We start from the raw sequence: 13,261 nt of genomic DNA, 5'->3' as shown, positions 1-13,261 counted from the left end.
ACAAAGGAGGACTAAAACAATTAGTGATGGTAGTATAAACTGCATCTACGCTGGGAGGGTTTGCCAATATAGCTGTGCACACTAGCCCAGAGTAACCCCATCCATTGTTGGCATTCTCTATAGTGACTAGTGTGGCAGATAACAATGTCTAGTGTTTCATTTTGCTCTATGCACCAGGTATGTTAAGCACCAGGAGTGTGGTAAAGGCTGCCAAGACAAATTCCACTTAAACCCATTGAAATGTCACCTCTTAACTGGAGAGCCATACACCATCATGTATTGCAGTACCTAGGTACATCAAGGCAAGTTAAGGACAAAAGCAGCCAGCCCTCTTAATTTCATTATGGCTTTGAGTTTGTGAGACTCAGTGTTCTTTTAATATTGGTTTTTCCTGGTTTAATTATACACTCTGCCAGGAAGGATTAGACCTGTTTTTCATTATCTGCTTTGCCTTGAAGATGCAGAAGAAAAACATCCTCTAATGTACCTAGAAGTTCAAAATAGTTTTCAGTGTTGGAAAGAGTAATAAACAGCCAAATGGGCGGATTTAATCCTTTTTGACTGTCAGAAGCCTGACGTCAAAAAGACGGTGGTGGTAATTACTATGTGGCATCATCACACGATCATTGAGGTGGTCTCTCAGGTACCCTCTTAGTAGAGAGCAAAATACCTCTGGAGCTGTTTGCAGATGCTTTGCTAGCCCCTCTGCAGTTCATTGATGCTTTGGCAACTGAACGATAGGATGGAGCTCAGGAAAAGGTGGCAAGGTATTCTCCAGAATGTGTACATTAACTAAAATTAGTGGTGCAGGACACTTGCTCTGCAACAGAATGAATCTGTAACGGGGAATGAAATTATTAAACAGAACTCCTGCTCCTTTAGACATAGAGGCAAGAGGAATTCATCCTGCTTGTTTCTAGTACATCCTAGATACCTCTATGGTTAATTGGGTCTCTTGAGGAATTACAATAGGGCCTGTTCCCAAGAGGAGCTGAGTCCTCACTGCACATCAGTGATGTCAATTGGCTTTCAAGATTAGGCCTATAACATTAAATATATGCACCTTTGATAAATATACAAGAAAGAAGAAAATGCATCATAACCCTTGAAACATTTCTTAACAGGTGATAATTTGCCTGCGCTCCTACATGTAGCCAACATTAGGAAACAGGATTATTTCAGGCTGCATTAGAAACAGGAGGAGTCAATTTCCTAAAATTGGATTATAGTTTTGTTCCCCTATCAATAATTATACCAAGCTACAGACTGAAAAATAAAATCAAGTAATTGGGAATCTTTTCCCCCAAACTCTGTTAACAATAATAATAGTAATAATAATAATATACATAAATTATGTTCAGTATGGGATAACACCATTTTCCATGCACATGATGCCTAGATCCAGATGTTATCACTCTTTCTAGTGCTGAGCCTGGGGCCTCTGAACTTCTTTTCTTTTACTCTAGTGCTTCATTACAGTTTCCCAGTTAAAAGAGCTGGTTCCCAAACCATCCCATTCTGGGTCACAGGGACTTAGGTACATGTACACTTCTCACAGCTTGGTGCAGAGTGAGTCCACCCTATGCTCACCCTGCAGCAGTGGTTCCTGTCCTGCACCTGGGTTTACACCACCACTTAAGTTGGGCCCTGCTGCCCTTCCATCACCTGTCCACCAAGCCACAGTTAGGGTTGCAGTGCCAGAGCGCAGGATACGTATATGTAATGGTGGTTCACAAAAAAGACTCAATGCAGTTGGTAGGTTGCCTTAGTAAAACATATTGGAACCACTGAAGTAGGTGTGGGGGCAGAGTTTTGTGACAGATTATAATGCAGCACATCCACATATTTTGGGAAGCAGCCTTCAGGAGAAAATCAGTGGAGACCTGGATCTTTTATTTCAGCATGGGCTTTTGCTCTATTTTTCACAATGGTTTGATGCATTATTCACTTTGAAATAAAATGACTGAGGCCACCAGACCAGTCCTAAACTTTTCTTGGTCTGACTAGCTGTCCTGGGAACTTGAGTCTACAGCTGTGTTTATAGCATAGGGGCAGTGGCTTGTATATAATTAATGTTTGTCTCAGCCTAGTCTGTAGTGGAAAAATTTCCCTTAACACAATTAGTATCAACTGGCATTCATGATAGCAGTATTAGCAGAAGGGTCAATGAACATGAAGATTTTTAACTATCCACTCTCCCATGTGGTCCCTCCTAGTCCTGGGGAGGAATGTTGCCCTGCCACTCTCAGTGCTGTACCCTTTCTGGGGGTAAAGGCAGAACTGTTCAAGGAATGCCAGTGTGAAGTGTTTCACCAGCATTCAATTCCCTTATTAGAAGTCTTTAAAATAACTATTTTTAAATGTTTCCTTTGTTTTATACTTTTGTTGCACTGTGAACCTACTAGGAGTTATAGGTTGAAGGCTGAACGTTATAATATTCCCCTGTGAGGATGTTTGATCTGACACCATTCTTATTCTAGCCTTTTTTAAAAAGATTCATTTTCCCCCCTTTATTTTTAGTTCCCGTTTGTAATTCTCATGTGGCTGCCTCTGCTTGCCAGGACTCTGTAAGCCGTTTCCCACCCACTGGAAAACAAAGAGAGACAAGGAAAATTGACCTACAGTTAAAGCCAAAGGCCTTCAACACAATCTCCAAAGAGCGACCGCACTCTTTAGTAGACCTTAAGGCCTATAAAGACACAAAAATTTTGGTGGCTAAATTTTTGGAACATTCAAATTGTAATCTCCCTCCAGAAGTGCGTCACGTTGTGAACAGCATAAGATCTGTAATCAAATCTGATGAAAGACACATGGAAGAAGCCATCTTCAGTGCCAACATTATAGACCAGGTAGGACCATTATGGTGTTTATAATAAGCAGGAAACTGGTGCTAACATGCTTGTGTCCTGGGTTGGCTTTAGAGTATTAATTCTGTCAAGCAATGACGTATTTTGAACTGAACAAGACACGATTTTAAAGATGGCCTTTAGCACTAAACTCCACAGAGCAGGACTTTATACTGATGCTGTCCTTGAAGATTTATAGGGAACGCTCACCTTATTTTTAAGCTTACTCTCTTCTCCCCAACTGTAAGGCAGGGGTGGAAAACGTATTTGAGGACAAAGGATACAAAGGTTTGGAAACTGACTTGGAGCTTTTGCTTCTTGAACTAGTGAAGCTCAGCTGCATTGTGGAGCAGATACATTTGGATGGCAGAAGGGAGGGATGGAGTCTACCAACTGCCCAAGAATGGGTAGATAAGCAAGTGGTATTGGCATCTGTTCTGAAGGAGGACAGTGCTCACCCATGCTTCTGGCTAGAAGATAAACACCGGGTTTGGTTATTTTTTAGGAAGCTGGCAAATTCTAATTTTCAGAATTAAGGCACAGAGGATCCCCACACCTTTGACTGAGGAATAAGTTGGGTTCACATGCTTGGAAGAGACTGTGAAAACACAAAGCATTGAACAATGCATGAAGCTTAATATGTTTTGTAATCTAAAGCATGATTCAAAATAAACCCTTTTGGCCATCTGATTTTCTAATTTTTCTAAATAATAATAATAATTCTAAATTTGAATACGACTGCAAGATTGACCTCTTATTCATTTTGTAACAAAAATATCAGCTGTAGAAATGGAGTTCCCTTCTCCCAATGGTTCGGGAGGCTGTCTGAGAGACATACTACCCTAAGTTGCCTGTAAGCTGCATGGCTGGGCAAGCGCTCAGGGAACCCCCTGCCCCAGGCCCCAACCTGCTGCGGCCAGGGGAGAAGCACCTCTCCCTCATAGCCCAGGTGCTGCTCCAGGGAGAGAGAGCTAGGGGGAGTCCTCTCTCCCTGCCGTAGCCCCAGAGCACCCTCCTGCACCCCAAGCCCCTCATCCCTGCTGCACCCCCAGCCAGAGCCCTCACTCCCTGCTCCCCAACCCTCTGCCCCAGCCCTGAGCCCCTCATCCCCGGCCCCACCCCGGAGCACTCACCCCCCCAACCCTCAACCCTACCCCAGAGCCCACACCCCCAACTGGAGCCCTCACACCCCTGCACTCCAACCCTCTGTCCCAGCCCTGAGCCCGTCCCATACTCTGAACCCCTCGGCCCCACCACCACCACATGAATTTTGTTATGTGCACCAATATGAGGATGATGTGTCACACATAACAAAATTCATTCCGCACGTGTGGGAAAAATTAGAGGGAACACTGATGCTAGCCCACTACCATAAGATTCTGGGTGGAAAATTGAGGATATATAAATGGGAGCAACTCCATATCCTAGAGATCATTGTCTCTGTCGCATTTGCCTGCTTGTCCACTCTTTTCCTCAGCAGTATGAAAACTTCCTATGTCTTTAAAAATGTGATATAGTGGTCATTAAATAGCATTGTGAGAGAAACTTAAGTGCTGTACAAAGTGTCCACCATTGGCCAAGGCCTGGTCATAAGATAATTTGCATTAGCCTTTTGCTAGCTGGTGAGTAGAACATATTGAAATACTAACCTTACTATATCTAGTTACAGCAGTGGAAAAACAGTAATATCCTGAGATACTTAAGAATTCCACAGTGACCTTATGTCGTTAACATTTTTATTGCTTTGAAATCATTATAGGTCATTAACTCCCAAAGGTTAGAAAGCTGGAAACAGTATATTAGGGCTATAAGGGAAAGCCATAACTTCTCAAAAAGAAAAATACTATAGACTAAGTGTTTTAGACAGATAGTAAAAATGGAAACCACGCATGTGATTTTTATCAAGTGTAGTTTTTGAGATCCGAGGAGACACATGGCTGCTACAAACAAAGGGAGCAATCCTAGTAAAGTTATTTTTCCAGTCAGCAAACATTAACAAAGTCCAAGCAGCTCCATCAATCTGCTCTTGAAGCTCAGAGCCTTTTCAATAACCATTATGTAATTCAGAGTTAGAGGTGTAAATGGAAGTGACAAGCTACTTCACAAAAGAGTTGCTCTTTAAGTGATGGTGAGAAAGAACACAAATTTTAGTTAATGGACGGGAAAAATCAATCTCTCTTTCCCTCCCCAAAACACACATGACCCTCTCCCCTCTAAGCAAATGGATGGAGTTCATTGTCCCAAACTTATACCTGAGGACTAAAAGGTAAAGCTGTGTTCTAAGAAAACACCTTCCTCTCTATCTAATTCCCCTCCTTCATGCCTCAGCAGGAGTCACAATTCCATCACTTACTCTCTGATCAGCTGAGGCCAACCACAGCAGTGCTCTGTCTCCCCTCTATCTCTAAAAGTCTGTCTGAAGCAGCATAAAGAGCAAGAGCCCGAGGTCACTGCAGCTTAACTCAGGCTTCCTGTCTAGCTGTACCCAGGTCTGACCATTTCAAAGGCCCCCAATTACCAGTTTGTTCCCATATGAGAAAGGAGAACATATTTTCTTTAATTTAAACTGAGATTTTTTTGAAGGAGGACGGTGGTTTCTGCATTCTTTGTCCCGGCAGCAGCTACATGATGCTGCTTCATGAGTTGTCAGTGAGGCATGAAGCTGAGATTTCAGCACCAAAAGCACAGCCCCTCCCACTTGAAATAAAGGCTGGTGGTAGGATTTTATTAGGATTTTACCTTCTGTGGCCTAACCATATTAGGTAAAATTCAATAAAAGAGAGTGACCAGAAAACTGTTACTGTAACAGAAGTGACTGAATCTTTGCAGTGAAACAAACAGCTCTTATCCTCAAAAACAACAAGGAGTCCTTGTGGCACCTTAGAGACTAACAAATTTATTTGGGCATAAGCTTTCGTGGGCTAAAACCCACTTCATCAGATGCATGGAGTGGAAAATACAGTAGGGTATAAATACACAGCATATGAAAAGATGGGAGTTGCCTTACCAAGTGAGGGGGTCAGTGCTAAGGAGCCAATTCAATTAAGGTGGAAGTGGGCTATTCTCAACAGTTGACAAGAAGGGAGGAAAAATCACTTTTGTTGTGCTAATGAGTTCAATGTAATCAAGGTGGCCCATTTCAAACAGTTGACAAAAGGTGTGTGTATCAACAGGGGGAAATTAGTTTTGGAGTGACCCATGCACTCCCAGTCTTCATTCAGACCTAATTTGATGGTGTCCAGTTTGCAAATTAATTCCAGTTCTGCAGTTTCTCGTTGGGAGTCTGTTTTTTAAGTTTTTGTTGAAGAATTGCCACTTTTAAGTATTCTGTCTCCTTTTCCTCCTCCTCCCTCTATGCTCCCCCTTTATCAGGTAATTACAAGTTCCCAACAGAATGTGAATACCTCTAGAAAACGACTTCAAGAAGATCTTCACCTTCAGAGTTGTGGTGCTCTAAGTTCTCCAGTTGCCTTCTTACGCAGGTCCCACATCACTCGCAGTTTAGACCGGGACAGGCCACACAGTTTGATTGGAGTTTGCCGGGAGACCATCCTTTGACAACAGTTTACAGGTATGCAGAAAAGCTGATTCCAGCAAAGAGAAGAGTCCAACACACAGAGAAATGCAAATAATGGATGGCTTAGAAAGGAAAAAAAAGTGTCTTCCTTTTGGAATTCCACTTTCTATTTAATAGTAGAAGAACACCACTCTTTTTCTGAATGTAAATTTTTAAGCCCTGCATTTTGCAAAATTTAAAGGGTTGTTATTATTAAACTTGTAACAAATGTTTTCCCAAACAGACATGCATTGATTTGAACATATTGATGGAGATGCTGCTGCCATGCAGCATTTCCTGAAAACCATCACCAAGAGACTTTTTGTACAACTTATAAGTTGCATTTATTTAATGTACCTCAATGGGTTTTAACTATCATCAGTGTTTTAATAAAAAGTATTTCTGGACTTTGCTTCTGCAAAAACTGATTTGGTTAGAAATACAAAGATTTACTCTTATTATAGAGCATGGTTGCTTTCGCTGGTCCCTTTCTTTCCATATCTAAATGTACATAGGTTTCATGACGCTAAGCTAATTGTTATCTCTGCTAGAGCTGTTTTGTTTCTCAAATGCCCCTTGCCCTTTTAAATTCTAGTAAAGGCTGCACAGTGGTTTATTTTTTACTTTCTTCTGAATGCTCATGAGTTTGATGGTTTGGGAGATGCCATTATAAATTGAGGTCTAAATTCACTACAAATTATGTCCAGCAGGTGCACTATGGACAAAGCCATTGCACTGCTGGAATTGCCTAAAAGCTGATTTCCATAACCTTTCATGGACAGGGCTCCCTGGGGGAGCACAAAAAGGGCAGTTTGCCCTCCTGCCTTGTTTGAGAGGGCCCCCCAAATGAGGGGGGGGGGCAGCTGAGCCAAATTTGAGTGGCATGGGTAGTATGGGAAGTGACTCCCCCATCCTGGCCAGTCTCAGATCCTATCATTGCCACAACTGTCGTCATCATCTGGCGGGTCTGAAGCCACCCAGAGCTAGGAGTAGAGTTGTGGATACCATTCCCACCAGCAGAGGGGCCAGAGCTCCTCTCTCCCTGTGAGGAGGACTGCCACCCCACTGGCCTGGACCCTTGCTAACCCTGCTCCCCATACCCTCCCATCTTAAACTCTTTCATCTTCACACTAATTTTGGAAGGGAAGGGGGCTCAGTTTCAGATTTTGCCCTGGGCCCTGAAAAACCTCTTTAAAACCCTGAATCTTGATACATCTTTGGCATCCCATTGGGCCCTCATCTTGTTCTGATTCGGTTTATTCCATTTGTTAGCATGGATAATTTTCTTCTAGTAGGTCTTTTGCATTAAAAATTGGTCTAAAAAACTCAACTAATGCCAATACTAACAGCAGATGGTGCCTGCCAGGTCTTTGTTAAGAACAAAGCAGTGCAAGCTACAACTCGGCAGAGATAGGAAAGGGCATGATCAGTGTTCTCATAAGGAATCCAGTCTAATGTGCACAATTTTAACTTTTGTAAACACATCTATGGGGTTTAATTGCTTGGCTGTTTTCATTTGTGACACTCTGAACTTGGCAGACAATCTGTGAAAAGGTCACAAGGGTGTGTAGCTGGAGATGGGTAGCTTTAGTTCAGAATGTGTGTTTGTCAATCATCAATACCGCTATATTTTAAATTAATGCTGCTTCAACTACATTCGCATGAAGCTACAGTGACATCCAGTGGCAACAAGGTAGGGTAATTGCAAGCATCCATTCACTATGAATTCTGCAGATATACCACCTACTATAATTCTGACTTCAAGGCAGCAGATGGATTCCAGCTACCTGATTCTTTGCAACTGCATTTAGATGAAGAATTAAATGGGGCTATTTCTAGGAAGATTTTTGAATTCAGTAAACTTACTAACAGAATACACAAGATAAGCAAGTTGTCTTTATTACTCCAGATTTATTAGTGATACTAGGGTTAATTCTTTCCTAAGGTCAGTTGCATGCAACGTATATGTTACTCCTTGAAATCCTAAAGCTTTAGTTACTGCATGGTAAGGCTTCTAAAGTCACAGTGTATTTTCTTCAAGGCCTTGTCCCCCTCCCCCCCAAAATCAAGACAAAGTTACATTAATGAACAATTTCTCATAATGAATACAACTTTACTACTACTTATTTTATCTATACACATTCTAATACTGCTGTTGGTGCTACTTCCTCCTCGTTCACCAGAACAATGCCTCAGGAACAAGAATGTTTTTATAAAAGACTAAGGATGGCTCTCCCATTGTGAGCTAATGTCAATCAAAGGGTAATAAAAAATATTACACAAACCATGGAACACATTTAAGTATCAGAAAAGCAGTTCTGTTAAACCATGAAAATTAAAAATAAATGTAAATAAAAAATTTAGTTTTGTGGCATTTATTCTTTATTTAGCATCAGAAACACTTGCCTGTTCTTTTGTTATACACTTATATTCACACCTTGCCATACTTACCATTATGACAAATGTAACATGTAACTACACCAAGTACTACAACGGTTTTACTTTACATTAGAATCTAATAGCACACATTCCTAATCACTGAAATTTTAAAATGCCATCTGCCCTAGATCAGCTTTCAGATTACGCAATATGCTGTGGAGGGACCATTACATGGGACTTGGATTTTTTTTTTTTTTTAACTTGAGGCTGCTGTTCAGTTGCTTATCTTTGCAGTAAATGTTCTGTCGACTCATTCTCACATTATCAAACATGACAGACAGATGTACACCATGCCACATGAAGATTACAAATAAATATTTATAAGTTTCAATGAGAAAAGAGTTTAGAAGATGTTGCAAAATACTATGTCTTACAAAGATTTTGTGTCAGTGATTATTGTTCTTGATAAAGATGGTCATCACTTTTTGGCAAGGGAGAGACTCTTGGCCATTCAGTTTGTGAAATCTTCAGGTCCTGTTTCAAAGCCTTTCATTCATACAAAATACAAAATTCTTTCTTCTTCTGTGTAGACTTCAACTTTGATGGAATCATTTAGTTCTTTTGTTGAGAGAGAGACAGCCTCATGTGCTAGATGTACAGGGGTGTCTCTTGGCCAGTTAGAAGCCTGAACATTGCAGCTGGCATAGTCTTCATATGAATCTGTCAATTGATTTACATAAAATATAGTAACAGAATTATCAGTTGAGAATCACTAGGGGCCTGATGCACATATCACTAACAGCATTCATTGACTTCAGGGGAGGTTTTCCTGCTTTCTATCTAGAGCTTTGGGGGGGGGGGGGGTTGTTTTCAAATGACATGATATCAGAATAGCAAAAGCAATTGAAAACCAGCTGCTATTACCGATTTCATCCAACCACCACTGTCCAAGCTAAGGAAATTAGCCAGGAAGAAAATCTCATGTACATGAAAATTCACCCTGCCTACTCAAATATTGACTGGCACTGGATTTTCCTCTGTCTGCCCATCCAACACAGTATCTCTAACATGGAATGTGAACATTCAGTTTAAACTTCACCACCCACAATGTTCAAATGCATTCAAATTTAGGTAAAGCAAGTTCCCCCACCCCCATTCCTACTAAATCAGCAATTTACAAGAAGTATAATTTTCAAGCCTGTTAGCAAGGGTGATTGGACTCTGATAGGAGTAAAGGTGTCAAATAATCAAAGGAAGCATCTGGCAGTAACCCTGGTAAATACTCAGTAGGAAGAGTGGGAGGTAAGCAGAGATTTCATTAAACATTGTTAAAGGACATGGCATTGTATGAACAAACTATAACGAACTTTTTTGCAGATATTAGAAAAAACCAACCTATCAACTGTAGCAAAATAAGCACAGATGGAGCTGCCACTTTGGATTTTACACCAGGAGACGTATTGCTACAATACAAGCTGCAAGGAACCAAGTATGATTTTAGATAGCAGTGATCATTTTAAAATAATGATAATCTGCACTTGTCAGACTATTTTAAAAAAATCAGACACTGCACAGTCAGGCCAAAGCCTTTTATAAATGTACAATTACTTAGGACAGAACTCTAGCTGCATTAGTCCAAAAATCATAAATTACCTGGGCTATGTTTTTAACTGCTATAGCCTTCCATTTAAAGGTTTTTATATACACAGATTTTTTTCACATTAAAACTCCACAATGAAAAATAAATAAGAAAATAAATAATAAAGGCCCACTACTCGGAATTAGTGATAATCATTTCACCACTAGAAGTAGGGCTATGCCAATTCATAAGAGGTAAACTGCCACATACAGCCCTCACCACCCAGTGCTTAAACACTGCTTTACCCCTTTAGTGTAGGTCTTGGTAGGGAGTTCTCTGTACTAGCTCACCCTAACCAGAGGGTGGAAGGAGCACTGGCTACTGGCTCTGCAGTAATGTGGATGCAGGGCCACTATTGCAGTCCACAGGGCTGTGTGGTGTGTGAATTCCATCTCCCCATCCTTGTTGTGTTTAACTAAGGCTTTGTGAAGGGAGAGTTGTGCTAACTTGCTCGTCAGTATTTCCATGGCATGAGCATAGTGATGCTATCTGAAATTCAAAAGGGATGAGAAGGCATGTCACCAACACACATCTTGTTTATCAGTCACTAGTTTCGCTAAACATGGTGAGGAACAGAGACATGTTTTACTCTCCTACCCCATTCCCTAATCAGAGTCAGAGAATCTCAGCAAAAACAAAAGGATTAAAATATTAGTCAGTCTTAATCTCTCACCTCTCTGGCTATCAATTCATTTTATGACTGGAAAATCTAAAACAGAGATGGAGACATTTTTCATAGCTCTTGGCTATACAATGCTTGACTGATATTTCTTCACCTACCTGAATGGTTGATGTCTGACTGCAGTTTCAAACGTCAGAATCAGTCAGGGAAATCTTTCTTGAAAACCAATGGTAAAATGCAGATAATGTAGCCACAACTGCTTTACTTTTTTTGGTTTGATGGAGGGCGTAATAGAGTGTTAGCACCAGATTGTTTTGCCCAAGTATGTAGCAAGAGATTCTCACTCACCTGTTTCAATATTTTGATAAAATATTATAAATTCAGATGATTCTTACCTCTCCCACTGAGTTAGACAAGGCTTGTACTATCTTCTCGTGAGCAGTGGCCACAACACTTTGCCCATTGATCTCAATAATGCGATGTCCTACTCGGACCCCTCCCCGTTCCGCTATTCCACCTCGCATCAAGCTGCAAATCTGGCAGGCAAAGTCAGAGTTTAATTAGAGTTAACAGTTGTGAAGCTGTAGCAGGTCACTCAGAACTGGGTAGACAGACAGGTTAGCTCTGCCTGAGCTGGTGCACCAAAGAGAGCAGTGTGGCTGTGGTGGATCTGGCTAGCCTCCTAAGTACGTACCTAAGGGGTTGGGCAGGATTGTATTCCGGTGCCACTACAGCCACACTATTTTCAGCATGTTAGCTCATGTCCATCTACCTGTGCTTAAGAGTGTTTTGTGATGACTCCAAAAGATGTGACTAGAAAAATAAAATTATGAGTCTAATTTTAGGCTTTTAGGGTTGTTGTTTTCTTTTCTTTTTTTTTTAATTTTTGCAAACAGTGTCACAATTTTGCCCTTTATTCCTAAGGAGTTGGAATACACAGGAGGTCAGTCTAGATGGCTTTGGGATCTATGACTGTGTACAGATCACCCAATGAAATATAAAATAGTTGCACTATCACCATGGAAATGAAGTTTCAGGACAGTGCAAAAAAATAAATAAAGACCTAAATAAAAAAGGCAGGGGAGGATTGGAACCTTATGAACAATAGTTCAATAGCGGATGTCTCAAAGCAGGCCAAACAGGGAGGGGAAAAAAACCAAAAGAATGTATGTTCCTTTTGTCCACACATATGCACACTCCAAATTAAACCTTAACCTAGATTTTTGTTTATTCCACAAGTTAATCCTTCCAAAATTACATGGTATTTAAATGTGTCTATAGAAGCAACTAAGTAATGAATGAGAAAATGTTAACTGCTAAAACATCCAAGCAACATGATAAGTTGAAATAACATTTTGTTGGGTGTGTTTCCTGTGAGAGCCCCTCCTATTGCTGAGGTGCCACTTGTAACATATGATGCAAGGGTTGCCGTGGGAATTTCTCTCTGGGTACATTGCATCTTTAAAACTACTTCATAGCACCGCATCAGCTCCATCTCCAGGAAGAAGATTCCCTAAATCAATGGTATATGACTTTATACACAAATCAGACCAGATTATATTAAAATGTGCTTTTCTCCATGTAGTCCAAGATCACAGAGAGAGATTCAGTTTAAACAGAAGGCTCCAGGGAGGCCATCTGGCATCTTTCACAACAGAACAGGTACAGCCAGGATGTAGTCCAGTGAACATACTTATAGACACTGACTCCGTGCGTGCTCCGGGGCTGGAGCATCCACGGGGAAAAAATAGCGGGTGCTTGGCACCCACCCTCCCCCCAGCTCGCCTCCTCCCCCCCTCCCAAGCACACCGCGTCCCCGCTCCTCCCCCTCTCTCCAAGCACTTCCCGTCCCCCGCCCCCGTCGCCTAACAGCTGTCCGGCGGCGCTTAGGACTTACCCGGGGTGGGGGGAGGAGCAGGGACGTGGTGCGCTCAGGGGAGGAGGCGGAGAAGGGGTGGGGACTTGGGGGAAGGGGTGGAATGGGGGCGAGTTGAGGGCGGTGCAGGGGCAGGGCCAGGTCGAGCACCCACCGGGAAGAGGGGAAGTCGGTGCCTATGAACATACTTTAGCACTGTTCTTCCTACCTTAGTGGTTCTCACCCAGGAGGTACATCAACTCATCTAGATATTTGCCTAGTTTTACAACAGGCTACATAAAAAGCACCAGTGAAGTAGTACAAACTAAAATTTCATACAGAAAATGACTTGTTTGATTATTTT

General features: G+C 41.6%; 2 protein-coding genes across 2 annotated transcripts in view; one reads left to right on the top strand and one right to left on the bottom strand.

The window, feature by feature from the left end:
- Window positions 1-6,404, top strand: part of FAM189A1 (family with sequence similarity 189 member A1) — a 431,767-nt gene extending 425,363 nt beyond the window's left edge. Inside the window, exons 10-11 of the mRNA XM_026648452.1 lie at window positions 2,521-2,849; window positions 6,219-6,404. Coding sequence (XP_026504237.1) covers window positions 2,521-2,849; window positions 6,219-6,404 — 515 coding nt within the window. The remainder of the gene's footprint in view (window positions 1-2,520; window positions 2,850-6,218) is intronic.
- Window positions 6,405-8,533: 2,129 nt separating this feature from the next.
- Window positions 8,534-13,261, bottom strand: part of APBA2 (amyloid beta precursor protein binding family A member 2) — a 212,030-nt gene continuing 207,302 nt past the window's right edge. The window contains exons 12-13 of the mRNA XM_024193111.2: window positions 11,438-11,578; window positions 8,534-9,501 (exon numbers count right to left, since the gene is read on the bottom strand). Coding sequence (XP_024048879.2) covers window positions 9,430-9,501; window positions 11,438-11,578 — 213 coding nt within the window. The 3' untranslated portion in view covers window positions 8,534-9,429. The remainder of the gene's footprint in view (window positions 9,502-11,437; window positions 11,579-13,261) is intronic.

Source organism: Terrapene carolina, unplaced genomic scaffold (assembly GCF_002925995.2).
Source record: "Terrapene carolina triunguis isolate 2854851 unplaced genomic scaffold, T_m_triunguis-2.0 Scaffold67, whole genome shotgun sequence".
Taxonomy (NCBI): domain Eukaryota; kingdom Metazoa; phylum Chordata; order Testudines; family Emydidae; genus Terrapene; species Terrapene triunguis.
The sequence above is the reverse complement of the archived record's forward strand: the minus strand, read 5'-3'. Positions and strand labels throughout refer to the sequence as shown.